The sequence below is a fragment of the Schistocerca serialis genome, chromosome 4 (genome assembly GCF_023864345.2).
Source record: "Schistocerca serialis cubense isolate TAMUIC-IGC-003099 chromosome 4, iqSchSeri2.2, whole genome shotgun sequence".
Lineage (NCBI taxonomy): Eukaryota > Metazoa > Arthropoda > Insecta > Orthoptera > Acrididae > Schistocerca > Schistocerca serialis.
Window position 1 is genome coordinate 882,973,479 of NC_064641.1, and position 17,017 is coordinate 882,990,495.

Below are 17,017 nucleotides of genomic sequence, written 5' to 3' on the forward strand. Positions count from 1 at the left end.
TCCACATCTTTTCTACGCTTTCATGATCAGATCGGAAGGAGTGGAGACTGTCTCTTAAAAAGGCGTTAAGAGCATATTTATCATCTTTTTTAAATAGATGTACATTGTGTTGTGGACTGGCAAGAGCGCCAATCCACTATGAGAGGAAGCCGAAAGGCACGCGTTTAAGCTCACGCAGGCTGGCGTGAGGTCTGGAACAGGTCAGGGATATGAGACTAGCAAAAATAGTACGTATCTGTTGGAATACTTAACTTTAATCCATAATTGGTGAACATCGGTCTGACGGTACATGCATCACAAGATAAATAGCAATTGATAATGGCGCCTTGCTAGGTCGTAGCAAATGACGTAGCTGAAGGCTATGCTAACTTTCGTCTCGGCAAATGAGAGCGTAGTTTGTCAGTGAACCATCGCTAGCAAAGTCGGCTGTACAACTGGGGCGAGTGCTAGGAAGTCTCTCTAGACCTGCCGTGTGGCGGCGCTCGGTCTGCAATCACTGACAGTGGCGACACGCGGGTCCGACGTATACTAACGGACCGTGGCCGATTTAAAGGCTACCACCTAGCAAGTATGGTGTCTGGCGGTGACACCACACATTGCGTTTCTTTTTGATGGTTGTAGGTGTTACGGTATTCAGCCTAGCAGCAACTGCCTTGTGGTCGCTAATCCCTGTATTTGTCATGATACTCCCTAGTTGTCCAGGATTATTTGTTGCTAAGAGGTCAACTAGGCTTTCGCAACCATTTACACTTCGAGTGGACTCATGAACTAATTGTACAAAGTAATTTTCTGAGAAAGCATGCAGTGCAATTTCGGATGACGTTTTATGCCTGCCGCCGGCTTTACACGTATAATTTTTCCAGCATGTCGAGGGTAGATTGAAGTCACCAATGACTACAATTGTATGAGTGGGGTACCTATTTGAAATGACACTCCATTTTTCTTTGAACTGTTCGGCAGTTATATGTTCTGAGTCGGGGGGAGGAGGAGGGGGGGGGGGGTCGGTTAAACGATCCAATTAATAGTTTAGCCCGATTGTCAAGTATAGCCTCTACCCATATATTTCGCAGGAACTATCTACTTCAATTTCAGGTAAGCTACTTCTGAGAGCAACAAATACTCCACCATCAACTGTGTTTTAATCTGTCCTTTCTGAACACCGTTAAATTGTTTGAAAAAAATGCGGCTGAACTTAATTTCCGGCTTTAGCCAGCTTTACGTACCTATAACTATTTGATCTTCCGTGCTTTCTATTAGGGCTTGTTTCCCAACACAGCTATGACAGTTTACAATTACAATACCGATTGTTTCTACAACTACCTTACTGTGCTTTACCTGCCCCCTTTTAGACGGACGCCCTTTCTGTGGTTTCCTGAGACCCTCTAACTTAAAAAACCGCGCAGTCCCTTCCACACAGCCCCAGCTACCTGTGTAGCCGCTTCTTGTGTGTAGTGGACTCCTGACCTATTAAGCGAAACCCGGAAAGCCACCGCCCGATGGGGTAAGCCAAGGAATCTTCAGCCTATTATGAACACAGCTACTCACACACACTATGACATATGGTTAAATAAAATGTACCTATATTTTTAAATTTGCGTCCTTTCTTTGTGTTTTTGTTTTCAGTTAAACTTTTTCCCTTGTCTTTCATATTATTTATCTTCCTGTTTATTTTCCTTTCAGTGACGTCTTCTCTCGGTTGTCTGTGCGATCTGTGCTTTTATGTACACCTTTATAATCTTACCTTCGAAAAAGTTAGGTGTGTCTCAGGAAGCGGTGTTGAAACACTTGTCTGTACATGTTACAAATAAATGACCTGGAAGGTAATATTAATAGTAACCTCAGAACATATTCAGATGATGCAGCTAGCTGTTATGAAGTCTAAAGAAGGCTGCATACAGATGTAACTAGATCATCAAACGTTTACAAAGTAGTGCAAAGTTGGGAACTTTCTTTAAAAATTTCATAAATCTAAAATTGTATGCTTCATAAACAGAAAAACCTAACAGCCTATGATTACAACATCAATGAGTCACATTTAGAATCAGGCAACTATATAAAAGGCTGTGTGTAACAGTTTGTAGGGATATGAAATGGAACGATCACTTACCTTCAACTGTCTCTATTTCAGGTGGCATTTCTTGTGGTTTACGCTAATCCAATCTCATTTGTCTTGGATTCACATTTCAAATATCATTGATGTGACACTGTTGACATAAAGTCTGTAGGGAGACTGTTACCCACGCTAAGATGGTGAACGAATTTGCGGGATTCAAACTGCATATAATAATAGATACTGAAAATGCTCTGAAAGAATAGCACGAATGCTCACACGTTTATTTGGCCCACGAGGAATCGCGAAGAAAATGCTGAAACAAATAAACTGGCAGATGTATGAGGGTAGACGTCAATCCGGCCTTGAAAGCACCTTGGAAATCTCAACGACCAATCTTAAGTGGAGAATCTAGATATATTCTATAGCGCCGTAGGTATTGCTCTCTCATTAACTGCGAATTCAAGAGCAAAGAAACATTTAACAGATCAATTCTTCTGCAGTACACTCATGAATGCCACAAGAAGAAACCCTAATATGTGACTTAATGGTAAGAAGCCTGTACCGCGCGCTTTACACTAGTTTGTAGAGTGTGGAAGTAGCTACAGATAAGTTCTTGTGGTTTACGCTAATTCATTATCATTTGTCTTGGATTCACATTTCATATATCTCTGTAATTGCAATTTGTAAGCTGTATTCACTGTCGTTGTTTAAGGAAGCATGAAACTTGTTAATAGCAAATAAGATATAATATGCGCAGACTAAGTAAGACTACATATGGTTAAAAGTAAATTTTAGAGCGTTTGTGGCACGGAAAGAAAATGGGAAACCTTCTGAGATCCTAAAATTCTTTTGTATATTGTGTTATTGTCTCTAACAACAACAAATGGATTTTAACCAGTCTATTTCTGTGTTACTTTTCATTTACGCCAATATACAGTAGTTAAATGACTGGATGCTGTTGACTTGTTCACTGAGCAAAGACCTTATGGCCTCCTACCTCTCATTTTAAATGGCTTCGGTCTAAGCCATATTTCCACAAAGGTTTATAGCTCTCTTCGATTACAGTGGGTAATTCGGTTTCAAGAAAATTATTTCTCTCTTTCTCTTTACACATCATTGATAGCAACTTCCTCTAAAAACTATTTTCGCCCTCAAGAGTTTCCATGTTGTTTTAAACCATTAGCTGACGACATGGATATTAGTGTATCTGTGCATCATAACAAGACGAGGCTCTTCGCTTAATAAAAATCGTCCTATGTTTTTACTCTCCTTACACAAAGCGAGGCGTCTGGCATTTACCAGCGTGATGTACGGCTTATGATCAGCCGCTTGACCGTGAAATCCAAGTTTTCTCACTTCCCGCCTAACTGTTTTAGAACTTGCAGTGGATTCTGATGCTGTCTGTAATTCCTGTGTGATGGTATGGATAGATGTCTGCCTATTACACATTACGACCCTCTTCGACTGTCGGCGGCCGAGATCGGCCTGTACACTTTTGTGCTGCACGTGTCCCTTCACGTTTCCACTTCACTGTCACATCGGAAACAGCGGACCTAGGGATGTTTAGGAGTGTGGAAAGCTCGCATACAGACGTATGACACAAGTGACACCCAATCACCTGACCACGTTCGAAGTCCGTAAGTCCCGAGCGCCCCATTCTCCTCGCTCATGATGCGTAATGACTTCTGAGGTCGCTGATGTGGAGTGCCTGGAAGTAGAGGCAGCACAATGCACCTAATATGAAAAATATATGTTTTTGGGGGTGTGCGGATACTTTTGATCACGTAGTGTATCTGGACCACAAAGCGATCAAGTTCGACAATGTTCCTGGGTACACTACGCGTCCCCGTCTTTCGCCATATGAGGGTTCGTTCAGTTACGGTTTTCTCACCATTGTCTATTAATAATAAGAATGATTGACTGACATTGTTCTTACCTTTTATCCGCAATAAGCGTCCGAATGGCGTCCGAAATCGTGTCTTTTGTGACGTCCAAGAATTTGAGCTGGATGCCGATGCCAGCATGTACCATTTTCGCCACATTGTGGTGCTGGTCGGAGAAGAAGGGCATCCCCAGAAGAGCAACTGCGTGGTAGACGGCCTCGTTAAAGCTCTGCAGACCGCCCTGGGTGATGAACACGCGCACATTAGGATGCGCTGTAAGCCAGAAAACAGAAAGTTACTGAAACTGCACAAGGAGTAAAATTTTCCTAATTTGTTTCTATAATTTTACATTAAAACGTACATCTGTGATCTGTAAGCCAGTGTACGGAGTTTAATGGAAGGTGCACAGTGGTTAAATGTCCTTCCAAAAACTTATTGTCACTTGCTCCAATTCCGTTAGCGGATGGCACAAGGGAAGACCTACGGTCAGTAACTACATAATGACGAATTCTCTAATTATGCTGTCATATGATTATGGCAGAAGTTCGTGCAAGTAAATTTATACGTCTCTGAGAGTCTTATACGCGACTCCGTTCATGGATAAATGACGTTTCCTGTAACAGCGTAAACCGGACGGCACAATACAGGTGGGGGAAACGGTAGTGGTGGGGAACAGTAGTAAAGCATCGAGGCGCCGCAGGGGAGTTGTACCTCGACAGCTGAAGCCTGTGCACAGACGTTTATCTTGCGTAACTGGAAAGGTACAGCTAGAGAGTCTCAAAACAATCTTGTTAACATATTATGTCAGTATGATCAATAATTCGACAAATGTAGGCCTTCAAACTAAACAGTTTGTCACTAGAGTAACGAAAAATAAATATCCACATAAAAATATTGGCCAGGTGCGAAAAGGACTCTTGCACTGGGTATTCCGTACAAACTCAATTATGCATTTGTACAGTTCATCCATCCTGTAAATCGAGAATTTCAACGATTTTTGCCTATTATCGATATCGATACTGGCAAGGAATTGTTCCTGGGAATTTCAAGACCGTATCAAAATTTCTTCAGTAGTTCTTCAGACTAGCACGGACATGCAAAAAGAAGTGAACTGTGTACTTCAGTTTGTATATGCAGAGGGAGAAGATCTCCTACAATATTTTTTATGTATTTACTAAAACATGACTGCAACTTCCAGTTTATATTTGCGTGCAATAATATTCGTCCATTATGCTTTTCACGGATGATGAATACATCGTATGTTTAAATGGCAAAAGATATTTTTATGTGATATAATCACAGTTTAACAATTTTCAATTTTTTATGCTTTACTTGTACTGTCAAACCTTGATTCTTAGCAAATTTCATGATTCTAGGTCAACGGGAAGTATCCTATAGGTTTTGATAAGTGAGATTTGCTAGTATCAAAATATGTGGCGTACATGATCTATATTTTGATTGCATTGACTTAGAAGCCTAAATTTCTTATACAGTTCAGAGACCATATACTTAAGAATGTGACAAATTTGACAGGGATACGCCAAACTGTTCCAGAAAAACAGATTTTTTCAAAGACAAACTGACACTCAGTTAAAAAATGGCAAAACAATATTTTTTGATGTTGTATAAATACAAATTAACAATGTTCGGGTTTTTTCCTTATACTCTAAAACTTTGTTTCTTCTCAAATTTCACGGTTCTAGGTCAACAGGAAGCGCCCCATAGGTTTTGATGAGTGAGTTTTCGAGTATCAAAACATGTGACATTAATGGCCGTATCTTTTGACTGAAGTGACTTACAAGCTTGAAATTTTTTCACTTTCAGGGGATCACAGACCTTAAAATGTGACATAAATTTTAACTTGAAACGTCTACCCGGTGCTGAGGAAAAGGGTTCCTAACTGTCGAGCAGACAGACAGAGAGACAGAGAGACAGAACGTTCCTGCAAGGGCTCCATTTTCACAGATTGAGACAAGAAGTCCTGAAAAAGTATAAACCAAAGCAATACAAGTCCAGTCACACGCTGCCACGAGAAATTAACATAGAAAAATGGGTAAAATGTGGCATAGCGGAGAATGTCGCTTACTGCTATACTGAAAAGAAAATACAGGGTGTTTCAAAAATGACCGGTATATTTGAAACGGCAATAAAAACTAAACGAGCAGCGATAGAAATACACCGTTTGTTGCAATATGCTTGGGACAACAGTACATTTTCAGGCAGACAAACTTTCGAAAGTACAGTAGTTACAATTTTCAACAACAGATGGCGCTGCGGTCTGGGAAACTCTATAGTACGATATTTTCCACATATCCACCATGCGTAGCAATAATATGGCGTAGTCTCTGAATGAAATTACCCGAAACCTTTGACAACGTGTTTGGCGGAATGGCTTCACATGCAGATGAGATGTACTGCTTCAGCTGTTCAATTGTTTCTGGATTCTGGCGGTACACGTGGTCTTTCAAGTGTCCCCACAGAAAGAAGTCACAGGGGTTCATGTCTGGCGAATAGGGAGGCCAATCCACGCCGCCTCCTGTATGTTTCGGATAGCCCAAAGCAATCACACGATCATCGAAGTATTCATTCAGGAAATTAAAGACGTCGGCCGTGCGATGTGGCCGGGCACCATCTTGCATAAACCACGAGGTGTTCGCAGTGTCGTCTAAGGCAGTTTGTACCGCCACAAATTCACGAAGAATGTCCAGATAGCGTGATGCAGTAATCGTTTCGGATCTGAAAAATGGGCCAATGATTCCTTTGGAAGAAATGGCGGCCCAGACCAGTACTTTTTGAGGATGCAGGGACGATGGGACTGCAACATGGGGCTTTTCGGTTCCCCATATGCGCCAGTTCTGTTTATTGACGAAGCCGTCCAGGTAAAAATAAGCTTCGTCAGTAAACCAAATGCTGCCCACATGCATATCGCCGTCATCAATCCTGTGCACTATATCGTTAGCGAATGTCTCTCGTGCAGCAATGGTAGCGGCGCTGAGGGGTTGCCGCATTTGAATTTTGCATGGATAGAGGTGTAAACTCTGGCGCATGAGACGATACGTGGACGTTGGCGTCATTTGGACCGCAGCTGCAACACGGCGAACGGAAACCCGAGTCCGCTGTTGGATCACCTGCTGCACTAGCTGCGCGTTGCCCTCTGTGGTTGCCGTACGCAGTCGCCCTACCTTTCCAGCACGTTCATTCGTCACGTTCCCAGTCCATTGAAGTTTTTCGAACAGATCCTTTATTGTATCGCTTTTCGGTCCTTTGGTTACATTAAACCTCCGTTGAAAACTTCGTCTTGTTGCAACAACACTGTGTTCTAGGCGGTGGAATTCCAACACCAGAAAAATCCTCTGTTCTAAGGAATAAACCATGCTGTCTACAGCACACTTGCACGTTGTGAACAGCACACGCTTACAGCAGAAAGACGACGTACAGAATGGCGCACCCACAGACTGCGTTGTCTTCTATATCTTTCACATCACTTGCAGCGCCATCTGTTGTTGAAAATTGTAACTACTGTAATTTCGAAAGTTTGTCCGCCTGAAAATGTACTGTTGTCCCAAGCATATTGCAACAAACGGTGTATTACTATCGCTGCCCGTTTAGTTTTTATTGCCGTTTCAAATATACCGGTCATTTTTGAAACACCCTTTATGTCATGTGGAAATTATGTGTCCGTTGCTGGTAGCTTGTTCGAGGATTTCACCTAAAAACAAAATTTTCGTTTTCTTCTGCCGCATTTTTCCAAAACAGTGATGACTTGTGGCGTACTTGTAGCTATTTCTCCGTCTTTATATTGTATATTCCTTCTATCGTGCGATTAAAATAGGTGGTGGTTCCAGAGACCCACTCAGACAAAGTTTTTAGAGAGAATTTTGCTTCCTCGTTTGCCTGTTTCGTCAGAAACGTAACAGTATTGCATGCAGTCGCTAGAGCCTGTTTAGAAGGAACTCCTTCTGGAAGTTGGGTGCGCGAACGCTAAGGTGCCACGCAGTGTAGTGAAGAGGCAGCGCCGAGAACAATCGAAGTGTGCAGGCGACAGTCAACTGATGTTGCCGCCCTTCGGGAACGGTGGGACGGAATGGCCCAGCATCAGAACGAGGATGCGTTTTTGCGCTGGTGTTAGCTTACTTATCGCGAGCTTTAATAGAATTCACCCACAGAATTTCGATCTAGCATCTGCCTGGAAGTACGCTTTACCTCCCCATATTCACGAATAAGAATATTGTTGGTATTTCGGTTATTGACATTGAATACGGTGTGATTCGATTTTCCATTCCTGTCGCATGCTAGATCTTCTTTTCATATCAGCGTACCTGCTTCATCCCACATCATCCGACAATCTGCCTAATGTACTCATACTGTCCCTGCGGTTCTTTTCTTCCGTCATCCCTTCGACTATATATTTCAGCAACGACTCAGCTCGTAATTTGTGTCCAGCGTTCTGTCCCTTCATATCATTATGGTCTATATTAAGACGAGGTTTGGAACTTTAATAGCGGCAACTATTTACAGCTCGTACAAAATAGATACTTCTTTAGAAGCTTTGCCGACCTTCAATGTAGTCACCAGCATTGTGTACAACCCGTTGCCAGCGATGTGGAAGTCGTAGGATACTCTTAGCACTGCCAGTTCTGTTGACAGTTCGAGCGACGCAGTTTATTGCCAGACGAATTTGTAGCAGTTCTCAAGTGAATGCCGTGAAGTGTTTCCTTCAGTTTAGAGATCGAGTTGAACTCACGAGGACTTAGGCCAGGGGAGTACAGTAGGTGGTATAGCACTTAGCAGCCCCATCAGTCAAAGAAATCAGCAACAGCTTGCACCGCGCGTGCTTGAGCATTGTCCTGCAAAATGATGGTCAGGTCCTGCAGAAAGTGTCATCACTTCTGTCTCTAAGCTGGTCGTAGGTTGTGTTCCAAAAATGAACAGCATAGAGGTAGAAGTGATGACACTTTCTGCAGGACCTGACCATGATTCTGCAGGACAGTGCTCAAGCATGTACAGTGCTAGTTGTTACTGATTTGTTTGACTAATGAGGCTGCTAAGTACTATACCACCTACTGCACTACTCTGACTTAAGGAGGGTAGAACGTCAAACGGGCCGACTTGGAGCAGGAGAGGCACCACAGGATATTTTAATTTCCACTGTCTACACTTTTACAAATAAATTCATAAAATTTTAACAGCATGACCAGGAAGGATTCAGGATTCATACTCATAGCAGTGGATGCTCAAAAACGTAACAAAACACTTTTTTTCCATGTGAAATTTCAATATTTTTTCACTTACTACTGGCTGCATTTGTTGCTATAGGTACACTTTCCTTCATAAGTAAGAGAGATTCTTCGATGACTTTTGCACAGCATACAAACCATAGTTACAGTTGTATGAAATTCTAGAAGTTATTTAATTTATGAAAAAATGAATGAACTGTTACATTTTAAACTTCATGTTTAGAAAAAACAAGTTTTATAGTTAATTATCTCAATTTTTTCCACAGTTTTTTAATAGATTTGGAAAATTCTAGAGTTTCGTACACCTGTAGCTACTGTTTGAATGCTATGAAAAATTCGTCGAAGAATCTCTCTTACTTAGGAAGAAAAGTGTACCTATAGCAACAAATGCAGCCAGCAATAAGTGAAAAAATGATGAACTTTCACACGTAAAACAAGGTATTTTGATACGTTTTTCAACTTCCACTGCGATGATCCTGAGTCCTCAATCCTTCCTGGTCATGGCGACAAATTTTTATGAATTGATTTGTAAAAGAAGTATAGACAGTAGAAATTAAAATGTCCTGTGGTGACTCTCCTGCTCCAAGTCGGCCCCCTTGACGTCCCACCCCCCTTAAGCCCTCGCAAGTTTAACTCGATTTCTAAACTGAAGAAAACGCTTCACGGCATTCGCTTCAGCACTGGTACAAATTCGTCTGGCAATAGACCGCGCTGCTCGAAATGTCAACAGAACTGGCAGTGCTAAGAGTTATCCTACGACTTCCACATCGCTAGCAACGGGTTATGCTCAATGCTGGTGACTACTTTGAAGGTCAGTAAAACTTTGAAACACGTATCTATTTTGTACGGGCTGTAAATAAATTGCCACTATTAAAGTTTCAACCTCGTATTTTTCCTCGTTCCAGTGCATCTGCATTATTTACTCGATCATTCTCTTTGATCTTTAACATTCTTCCGATCTTTTCAGATCTGTCTGCCTCACTACTCACATTTCCCATACATCCGGAGCTGGCTCCAAAACGTAGTTTTTTAAAAATATTTTTCTGGTCTCGAGACCCTTTTTTTAGCAGTCGTTTATTTTCATATAATGTCATGTTGCCTTGTGACATCTTTGCCACTGTATGTTTCTAGTATCTTCCCCCCTTTTCTATGCTACTTCCTTGAGACCAAAATACCTACACCTGTTTAGGACTCTCTTGTCCAAGTTAATATTCAGCCATCCATCGTGTACACCTGCCGTGCGACGCCATCAGAGTGCACTTGCGCAAACAGCTCGATGGGCGAGGGTAGAGTGGTAGTGGTGGGGGCTCTGCTGCAACTGGTGACAGAGTGGTAGCTGAGGTGCTGTTAGACTGCTGAAACTGATCACAAGCAGAACTTCTTAGGTACAGCTAGCGAGTCTGCAAACGAATGAATTAACCACTTATGCGTATATGGCCAATTATTTAACTAGGCATTAATCTGTGACAGGAGAACCAAATAGGAAAACCAGCGCATAAACAACTGTGGAGCCTGCTTCTAACGAACGGAGAGGACGCCTCAGCAGGCGGCAGCAGACTGAGGTAGCCGCCCCTTCAGAACAAAGGGGTGCACTCACACAACACTGGTAACGACAATGCGTTCCTGCATATGTGCCCAGTTATTTTTCCTCAGCTGTACCTCGGTTAATTTTTGTGTATGTGCATAGCATAGCCGTCCGCTATACAGTCTGTGATCACTGTTCCGTCATTTGCGAACTGAATTATGCTTACTGTTTCTTCGTGACATACCACTTCCATGTCGAGATACTCCTTTACTTCCCTCATCGCATCTTACATATATAGAGCAAATATTGTGTTGACTGTGAACAACCCTGCCTTATCTCACACCATTCCTGGTTTTAACCTCTTGCACCACTCTTTCAGTGTCGAAGTATTCCGCTTTGCTGCACACAAACAGAGCAGGTTATCTTTTTAATCCTGTAGGTGACGCTATACTACGTAAGTATGGAAAACACTTTATTCCATTACTCATTTTAAAATCTACAAATGCAGTGTATGTTTCCTTATTTTTCCTAAATCCACTGTTTGTTTATTATATCAGCACTAATCACCGAAAACGTTAGAACATTTATCCCACTGTGAGACAAGACGATCAGTGCCTTCATGAAAAAATGTTTGCGGTTGCCTACGGAGCCATGGTTGTACTTAGGTGTGCATCGGTTCTGTCCACCCACATGTTGGCAAGGCTGTTTCGGGTACACTAAAGAAGTTTCACAGGGAAGTCTTGACACATCGTCCATATAGCCCTGGTATGTCCCCATGCGATTCCCATCTTTTGTGAGTCCTGAAGAAAGGCATTCAAGGATGTTGATTTACTTTGGATGGAGAGGGTCACATATGGGTACAATAATGTTAACAGTTATGGCGATTACTTTAAAATAATAAACATTTCACTTACTTTACTCTAGGGTAATTCTGAACCTCTCCAGGAACAAAATCGGCGGTCACATAGTTGCCAAATGTATTCTACAATTCTGCCGGATCTCCATCAGACGAGCAACAGCCACAATTCGTTTTTTCAGCCGATGTGTTTCTTCTGCAGGATTTCGATGGGGAAGCTAACCACGCGAAGGCGCGCCGTCGCCGCTACTAGTGCATCGACTGGGAGCAGAAGTACCCAGTAGAGGCCAATGACTTTTATTCGCATTTCTGTATCTATGATTTGGATCTAGAGTGTAGTTACGAACAATATCCAGATGCATCATATGCAAGTCGAAAGTCGTAAATAAAGAGCAGGGAAAATTATTTGGGTGGTTCACCTCTTCAGTGGCGTGCTTTTCCACCTTAAGTGAACTGTAAACTAAAAAAAAAAAAAACTCTTCCATCGTACGTGATGCTTTTCTAATTTTACCAGTTGTGAATATTCGTGTCTTGTAATCAAATTTCATAGGCTGTGAATTGCATATATTTTCAAATCACAAAAGGAAACCGTGCAAGAAAATCTTTCGTATTGACCGAAAAATAGGACTCAAGGCCACGAAGATGTTTAAACAAGTGAATCATTGTAGTGCAAGTTCGATTCCAGCGTCTGATCAAATGAAAGGACAAGCAGTTGTAATGAGAATGTAACAAGGAGAAAAAGTGCCAACTGTAATGTGCTGAATACGTCCAACTCGAGCAAAAGATCGGCCGGTGGGGCCGAGCTGTTGTAGGCGCTTCAGTCTGGAACCGCGCGCCCGCTACGGTCGCAGGTTCGAATCCTGCCACGGACATGGATGTGTGTGATGTCCTTAGATTAGTTAGGTTCAAGTAGTTCTAAGTTCTAGGGGACTGATGACATCAGCTGTTAAGTACCATAGTGCTCAGAGCCATTTGAACCTTTCGAGCAAAACTGTCATTCATTCTATAAAAAGCAAAGATAGGAAAGGTATCGTCTACTCGTAACAATTAAAATATGCCTGCAGGCGATGCTTTGTCAGTAAAAGCGAAAAGCTTTTGAAGACTGAGCTTTCCAATTTGAGACAACTTAAGACAGAGAGGAACCAAAGTAACAATGAGAGGTTGTCCCCGGTGAGCGTGAGACGGAATTTCTATCAGTTCCTCACAGCTGGCGCATTTCGATCGTAGTTTAATTCCCAGTTGTTTCACATGAACAGCCCTCTAGCCTATCACAACATTCGTATGAGAATTATCCAGATGTAATCGCTAAAACAGACTGCTGTTTTAAATATCATAGTACTTGTAGCCGGATCTGGCTGAGTGGACAACGCTAATTGTAATTTCGTGTCATCTTTGACACTACTGGGAAGGCTTAATGACGCTTTTAAGATACATCCTGTCCACAAGATCTTGTCTCCTGATGCAATTGCTCATCGGCTCTTGCTTAACAACAAACTTGAGGGTTACATAAATAGGGTAAAACCAGAAGGACAAATAGTCATGGAGGCCAGACATGCTATTATTTACATCACCGTTGAAGAACATGAAAAAGTTAAGCATTGGCAAGGCAACGAATTAAGATGAAACATTAGTATCATCACAGCAGTCCAGAGAAACGCAGGACATGATGCTTCATTTCTGCAGCATATTAGTTTCTCAGGACACACTTTGGGCAGGTACTGCCCATTACGAAAAACGCATCATATAGCCCACAATATGGTACACAACTGTTCTCCGAGCTGGCACGCTTCCATGAATGGTAGACATATAGTAAGATGAACCACGGTTAAAGTTGTTAGTGATGTCACGCACCATTATAGAAACTGAAATAAAGTACCTGTCCTTTTCTTGAGAAAATAAAAAAGAATAATAAATATTACACGACAGACTTTTAACGGCCGAGAAGTTATTGCTTATCGTACATTTCAGATATGTGAAGTGTATAACAGAGATCGTGGTTCATCCTACTATATGTCTACAATGCCGTTGGTTCTTAGGACAAGGAATCGTCGTATTGCAAATGAATCAGAGTCTGTGTCCGTATGGGTTAAAGGTGCACTGAGTTGTGCAAAGATTAAAGTTGTTGGTGTTGTCACGCATTATTAAAGAGACTGAAATAAAGTACCTGTCCTTTCCTTGAGAAAATAAAAAATAATAATAAATATTACACGACAGCAAAAAAGAAACGTATTGGGTCATGGTCAATGACCCATCCCAAGTCACCAACAGACACTCACATCTCAGGGTGGGGAACCATGGCAATGGGGAGAGACGTGCTCCCGTAAAAAATGTACTATGCACGTGTTGGGCCGTGTCAGGATTGAGAAAATTAAAATTAGTAATAAATATTACACAACAGCAAAAAAGAAACCTACATCCACATCTACATCTACATCCATAATCCGCAAGCCACCTGACGGTGTGTGGCGGAGGGTACCTTGAGTACCTCTACCGGTTCTCCCTTCTATTCCAGTCTCGTATTGTTCGTGGAAAGAAGGATTGTCGGTATGCCTCTGTGTGGGCTCTAATCTCTCTGATTTTATCCTCATGGTCTCTTCGCGAGATATACATAGGAGGGAGCAATATACTGCTTGACTCTTCGGTGAAGGTATGTTCTCGAAACTTTGACAAAAGCCCGTACCGAGCTACTGAGCGTCTCTCACATCTCAGAGTGAAGGCTGCGGAGGCAATTTTGAAGGCCCTGTCGAAAAATGGTTTCCAGCATGTATCTGAAGACTGGCAGAAACGCTGGGACAAGCGCAAAGCATTCATGGGAGAGTACTTTGAAAAGGACCATCAAAATTATGAGGATGAGTAGAGGTATGTTGTCAAAAATATTATGATCATTCTTTATTGAACAGCCCTCGTACTTATTTATAGGACAAATTTCTTCGTGAACATTTGATGAGGAAAATTATTTGCAGGGAAGTTCAGTATAATCGGTATCCCATGTGGCTTGGTTCAAATGATTCAAATGGCTCTGAGCACTATGGGACTTAACATCTGAGGTCATCAGTTCCCTAGAACTACTTAAACCCAACTAACCTCAGGAAATCACACACATCCATGCCCGAGGCAGGATTCGAACCTGCGACCGTAACAGTCCCGCGGTTCCGGACTGAAGCGCTTAGAACCGCTCGCCCACGCCGGCTGGCCCACCGTGTGCCTAACACCATCTAATGTTAAGTGAGTTGTGTTACAGTTTCGTGCTTCTAACTTCAATTTCGGGAAATGGGATCATACCACTTCCAAAAAAAATATACGTTTTTCTGTGGGCCAATACGAAGGTGCCTGAATCAGGCGAAACGCGTCATTGGTAAATAAGTAATGATTGCAGCCAGACGACCAAAACTTTTTTTTTCTTTATCCAGTGAATGAGTTCTTTAGTTCGCAGTTCGCCAAAAACAGGAAAAAAATTTAGTATTACGCTTTAGACCCAGACAATAGAGAAATGCGAATAAAACTCACTTACTTATGTTAGGTATTTCTACTCCCAGTCAACGCAGTGCTAGCCGACGACACTGTGTCTTCACAGGGTGAGCTTCCCCAGCTCAGGAAACACATCGGCTGAGCAAACCTATTCTGCCTGTCTGTGGTGTAATGGCGAACTGACGATATTGTAGAATATGTTTGGCAACTATGTGACTGTCGATCTACTTCCTGGAGTGCTTCAGAATTATCCTGATAAATTCACTCAATAATTTCTTATCATTTACATATAATATTCTGAATTATTCTCACTTAGGGGATGACATGGAGGCAGCAAATTGATATTTTTGGGTCCAGGGAGCTAGTTTCAACAGGAACTGCAGTTTGTGGAGCGCTGTCTGCCTTAGTTGTATGCTAGATTAGTGGTAGCCGGCACGGTAGCTCAGCGTGTTCGGTCAGAGGGCTGCGGGCTCTCTGTAATAAAAAAAAAACTGAGTCAAGGAACCAATGATCAATTTGAACGGACGTCTTGTCCCGACCAAACGCAACGAACTATATCGAACAAAATGAGTAAAAAAAAAAAAAAACTGGTTAAAGTGTTCGCCCCTCAAGCGGAACGGTGTATTAGCTGTCGGTTCCAATCTCGCTGGAGCCGAGATTTTTGCCTCTTCTGTAAAACAGCCACTAGCAGGCAGATCGATAATCAGTAAAGACACCCTAAGACAAATTCTCCCCTATAAGTTTTGTCGCTACCTTGATTCTGTATCTTGTAGATCTAAATGTGAAAGACTTTCACAGTTGTTAGTGCTAGCTTTCTGTGCTTCTGTCAATTGTATTGACTTAATTGTCGCACTGAACCATTTGTTAGCTGAATTCTTTTTATGCATATACCCCTACTACTGCAGTTGCATATTTTTGTGGTAGTCCTGTAAAGCTTCTTCATGTGGACTGAACGAAGACTCTGACCGTTTCGAAGCCCAAATACGCATATTGTTCAGAAATTCGTGACAATTTGGGACACTTCGTTCTATTAATTAAGAGTTTTTTCGTATCATTATAATGATAAGTTATGATTCATTTATTTTAGCTCTCCGTCCGAACAGGCATCGGAAGGTCCAACGATACCGACCAACCGCCGTGTCATCCTCAACCGATAGGCGTCACTGAATGGGGATATGGAGGGGCATGTGATCAGCACAACGTTCTCCCGGCCGCTGTCAGTCTTTGTGAACGGAGCCGCTATTTCTCTGTCAAGAAGCTACTCAATTGGTCTAACAAGGTTGATCCGTGGTAAAAATTGCTGTTTTGAAGAGCACGCCGCAGCGCGTTGTGTGAAGCAGTCGCCCTCCGTTTCTGGCGGTGGCGCCGCTGTGGAAATCGTAGCTTTGGTGTCTCCCTCTGGTGGAAAAGTGGAAAGGTTGCCTACTCACGTGCATTTAAGGGGCGCGATAAGCCCGCCAGTCGGTCAGTTGGTCAGTCTGGGTGAGTCTGGAGTCAGTCTGGGATCATTCTCTCGTCCCCAGCTTGCTGCTCTGTCTCTCGTCCGAATTTGTGGCGCAGTGAGAAAACGAGTGGTCGCCCGGTCGGGGGCTTAGTTCCTGCATCTGAGTCTGCACGTTAGGCCTCCAGTCTGCTCGAGTTTGCTCAGGCAATGGGCATTGGCGGTTGGATCGATCGGTTGGTCGGTCGCGCACTGAGACACAAGATGACTTGTCCGCCTTGACCGTCGGCGCATGTGAGGTCGCCACGTGAGTGCAGTGGGCCGCGCCGTATAGCGAGGGGTAGAGGCTTCGCGACCGACACGAGAGCAACAGGAGTCAACCCACGACATCGGTCTGGCCGGTGCGAGCTGCGACGCCTTCCTGCGCCCGTTGAAGCTGCTGGCAGCGGACAGTTCGGGAGAGCGTTTTGGGGTTGCTGCGCCAGGTCTTCGATAGAAATCGTAGTTTATTAGGAGTTGCGTGATTGGTGATAGGTTGTTTCATTTCCTTGTTA

General features: G+C 42.8%; 1 protein-coding gene across 2 annotated transcripts in view; it reads right to left on the reverse strand.

Moving 5' to 3' along the window:
• LOC126475028 (UDP-glucosyltransferase 2-like) overlaps window positions 1-17,017 on the reverse strand; it is a 44,012-nt gene that overhangs the window by 2,586 nt on the left and 24,409 nt on the right. For both annotated transcript variants that reach the window (XM_050102569.1, XM_050102568.1), the window contains one exon: window positions 3,990-4,209. In XM_050102569.1, coding sequence (XP_049958526.1) covers window positions 3,990-4,209 — 220 coding nt within the window. The remainder of the gene's footprint in view (window positions 1-3,989; window positions 4,210-17,017) is intronic.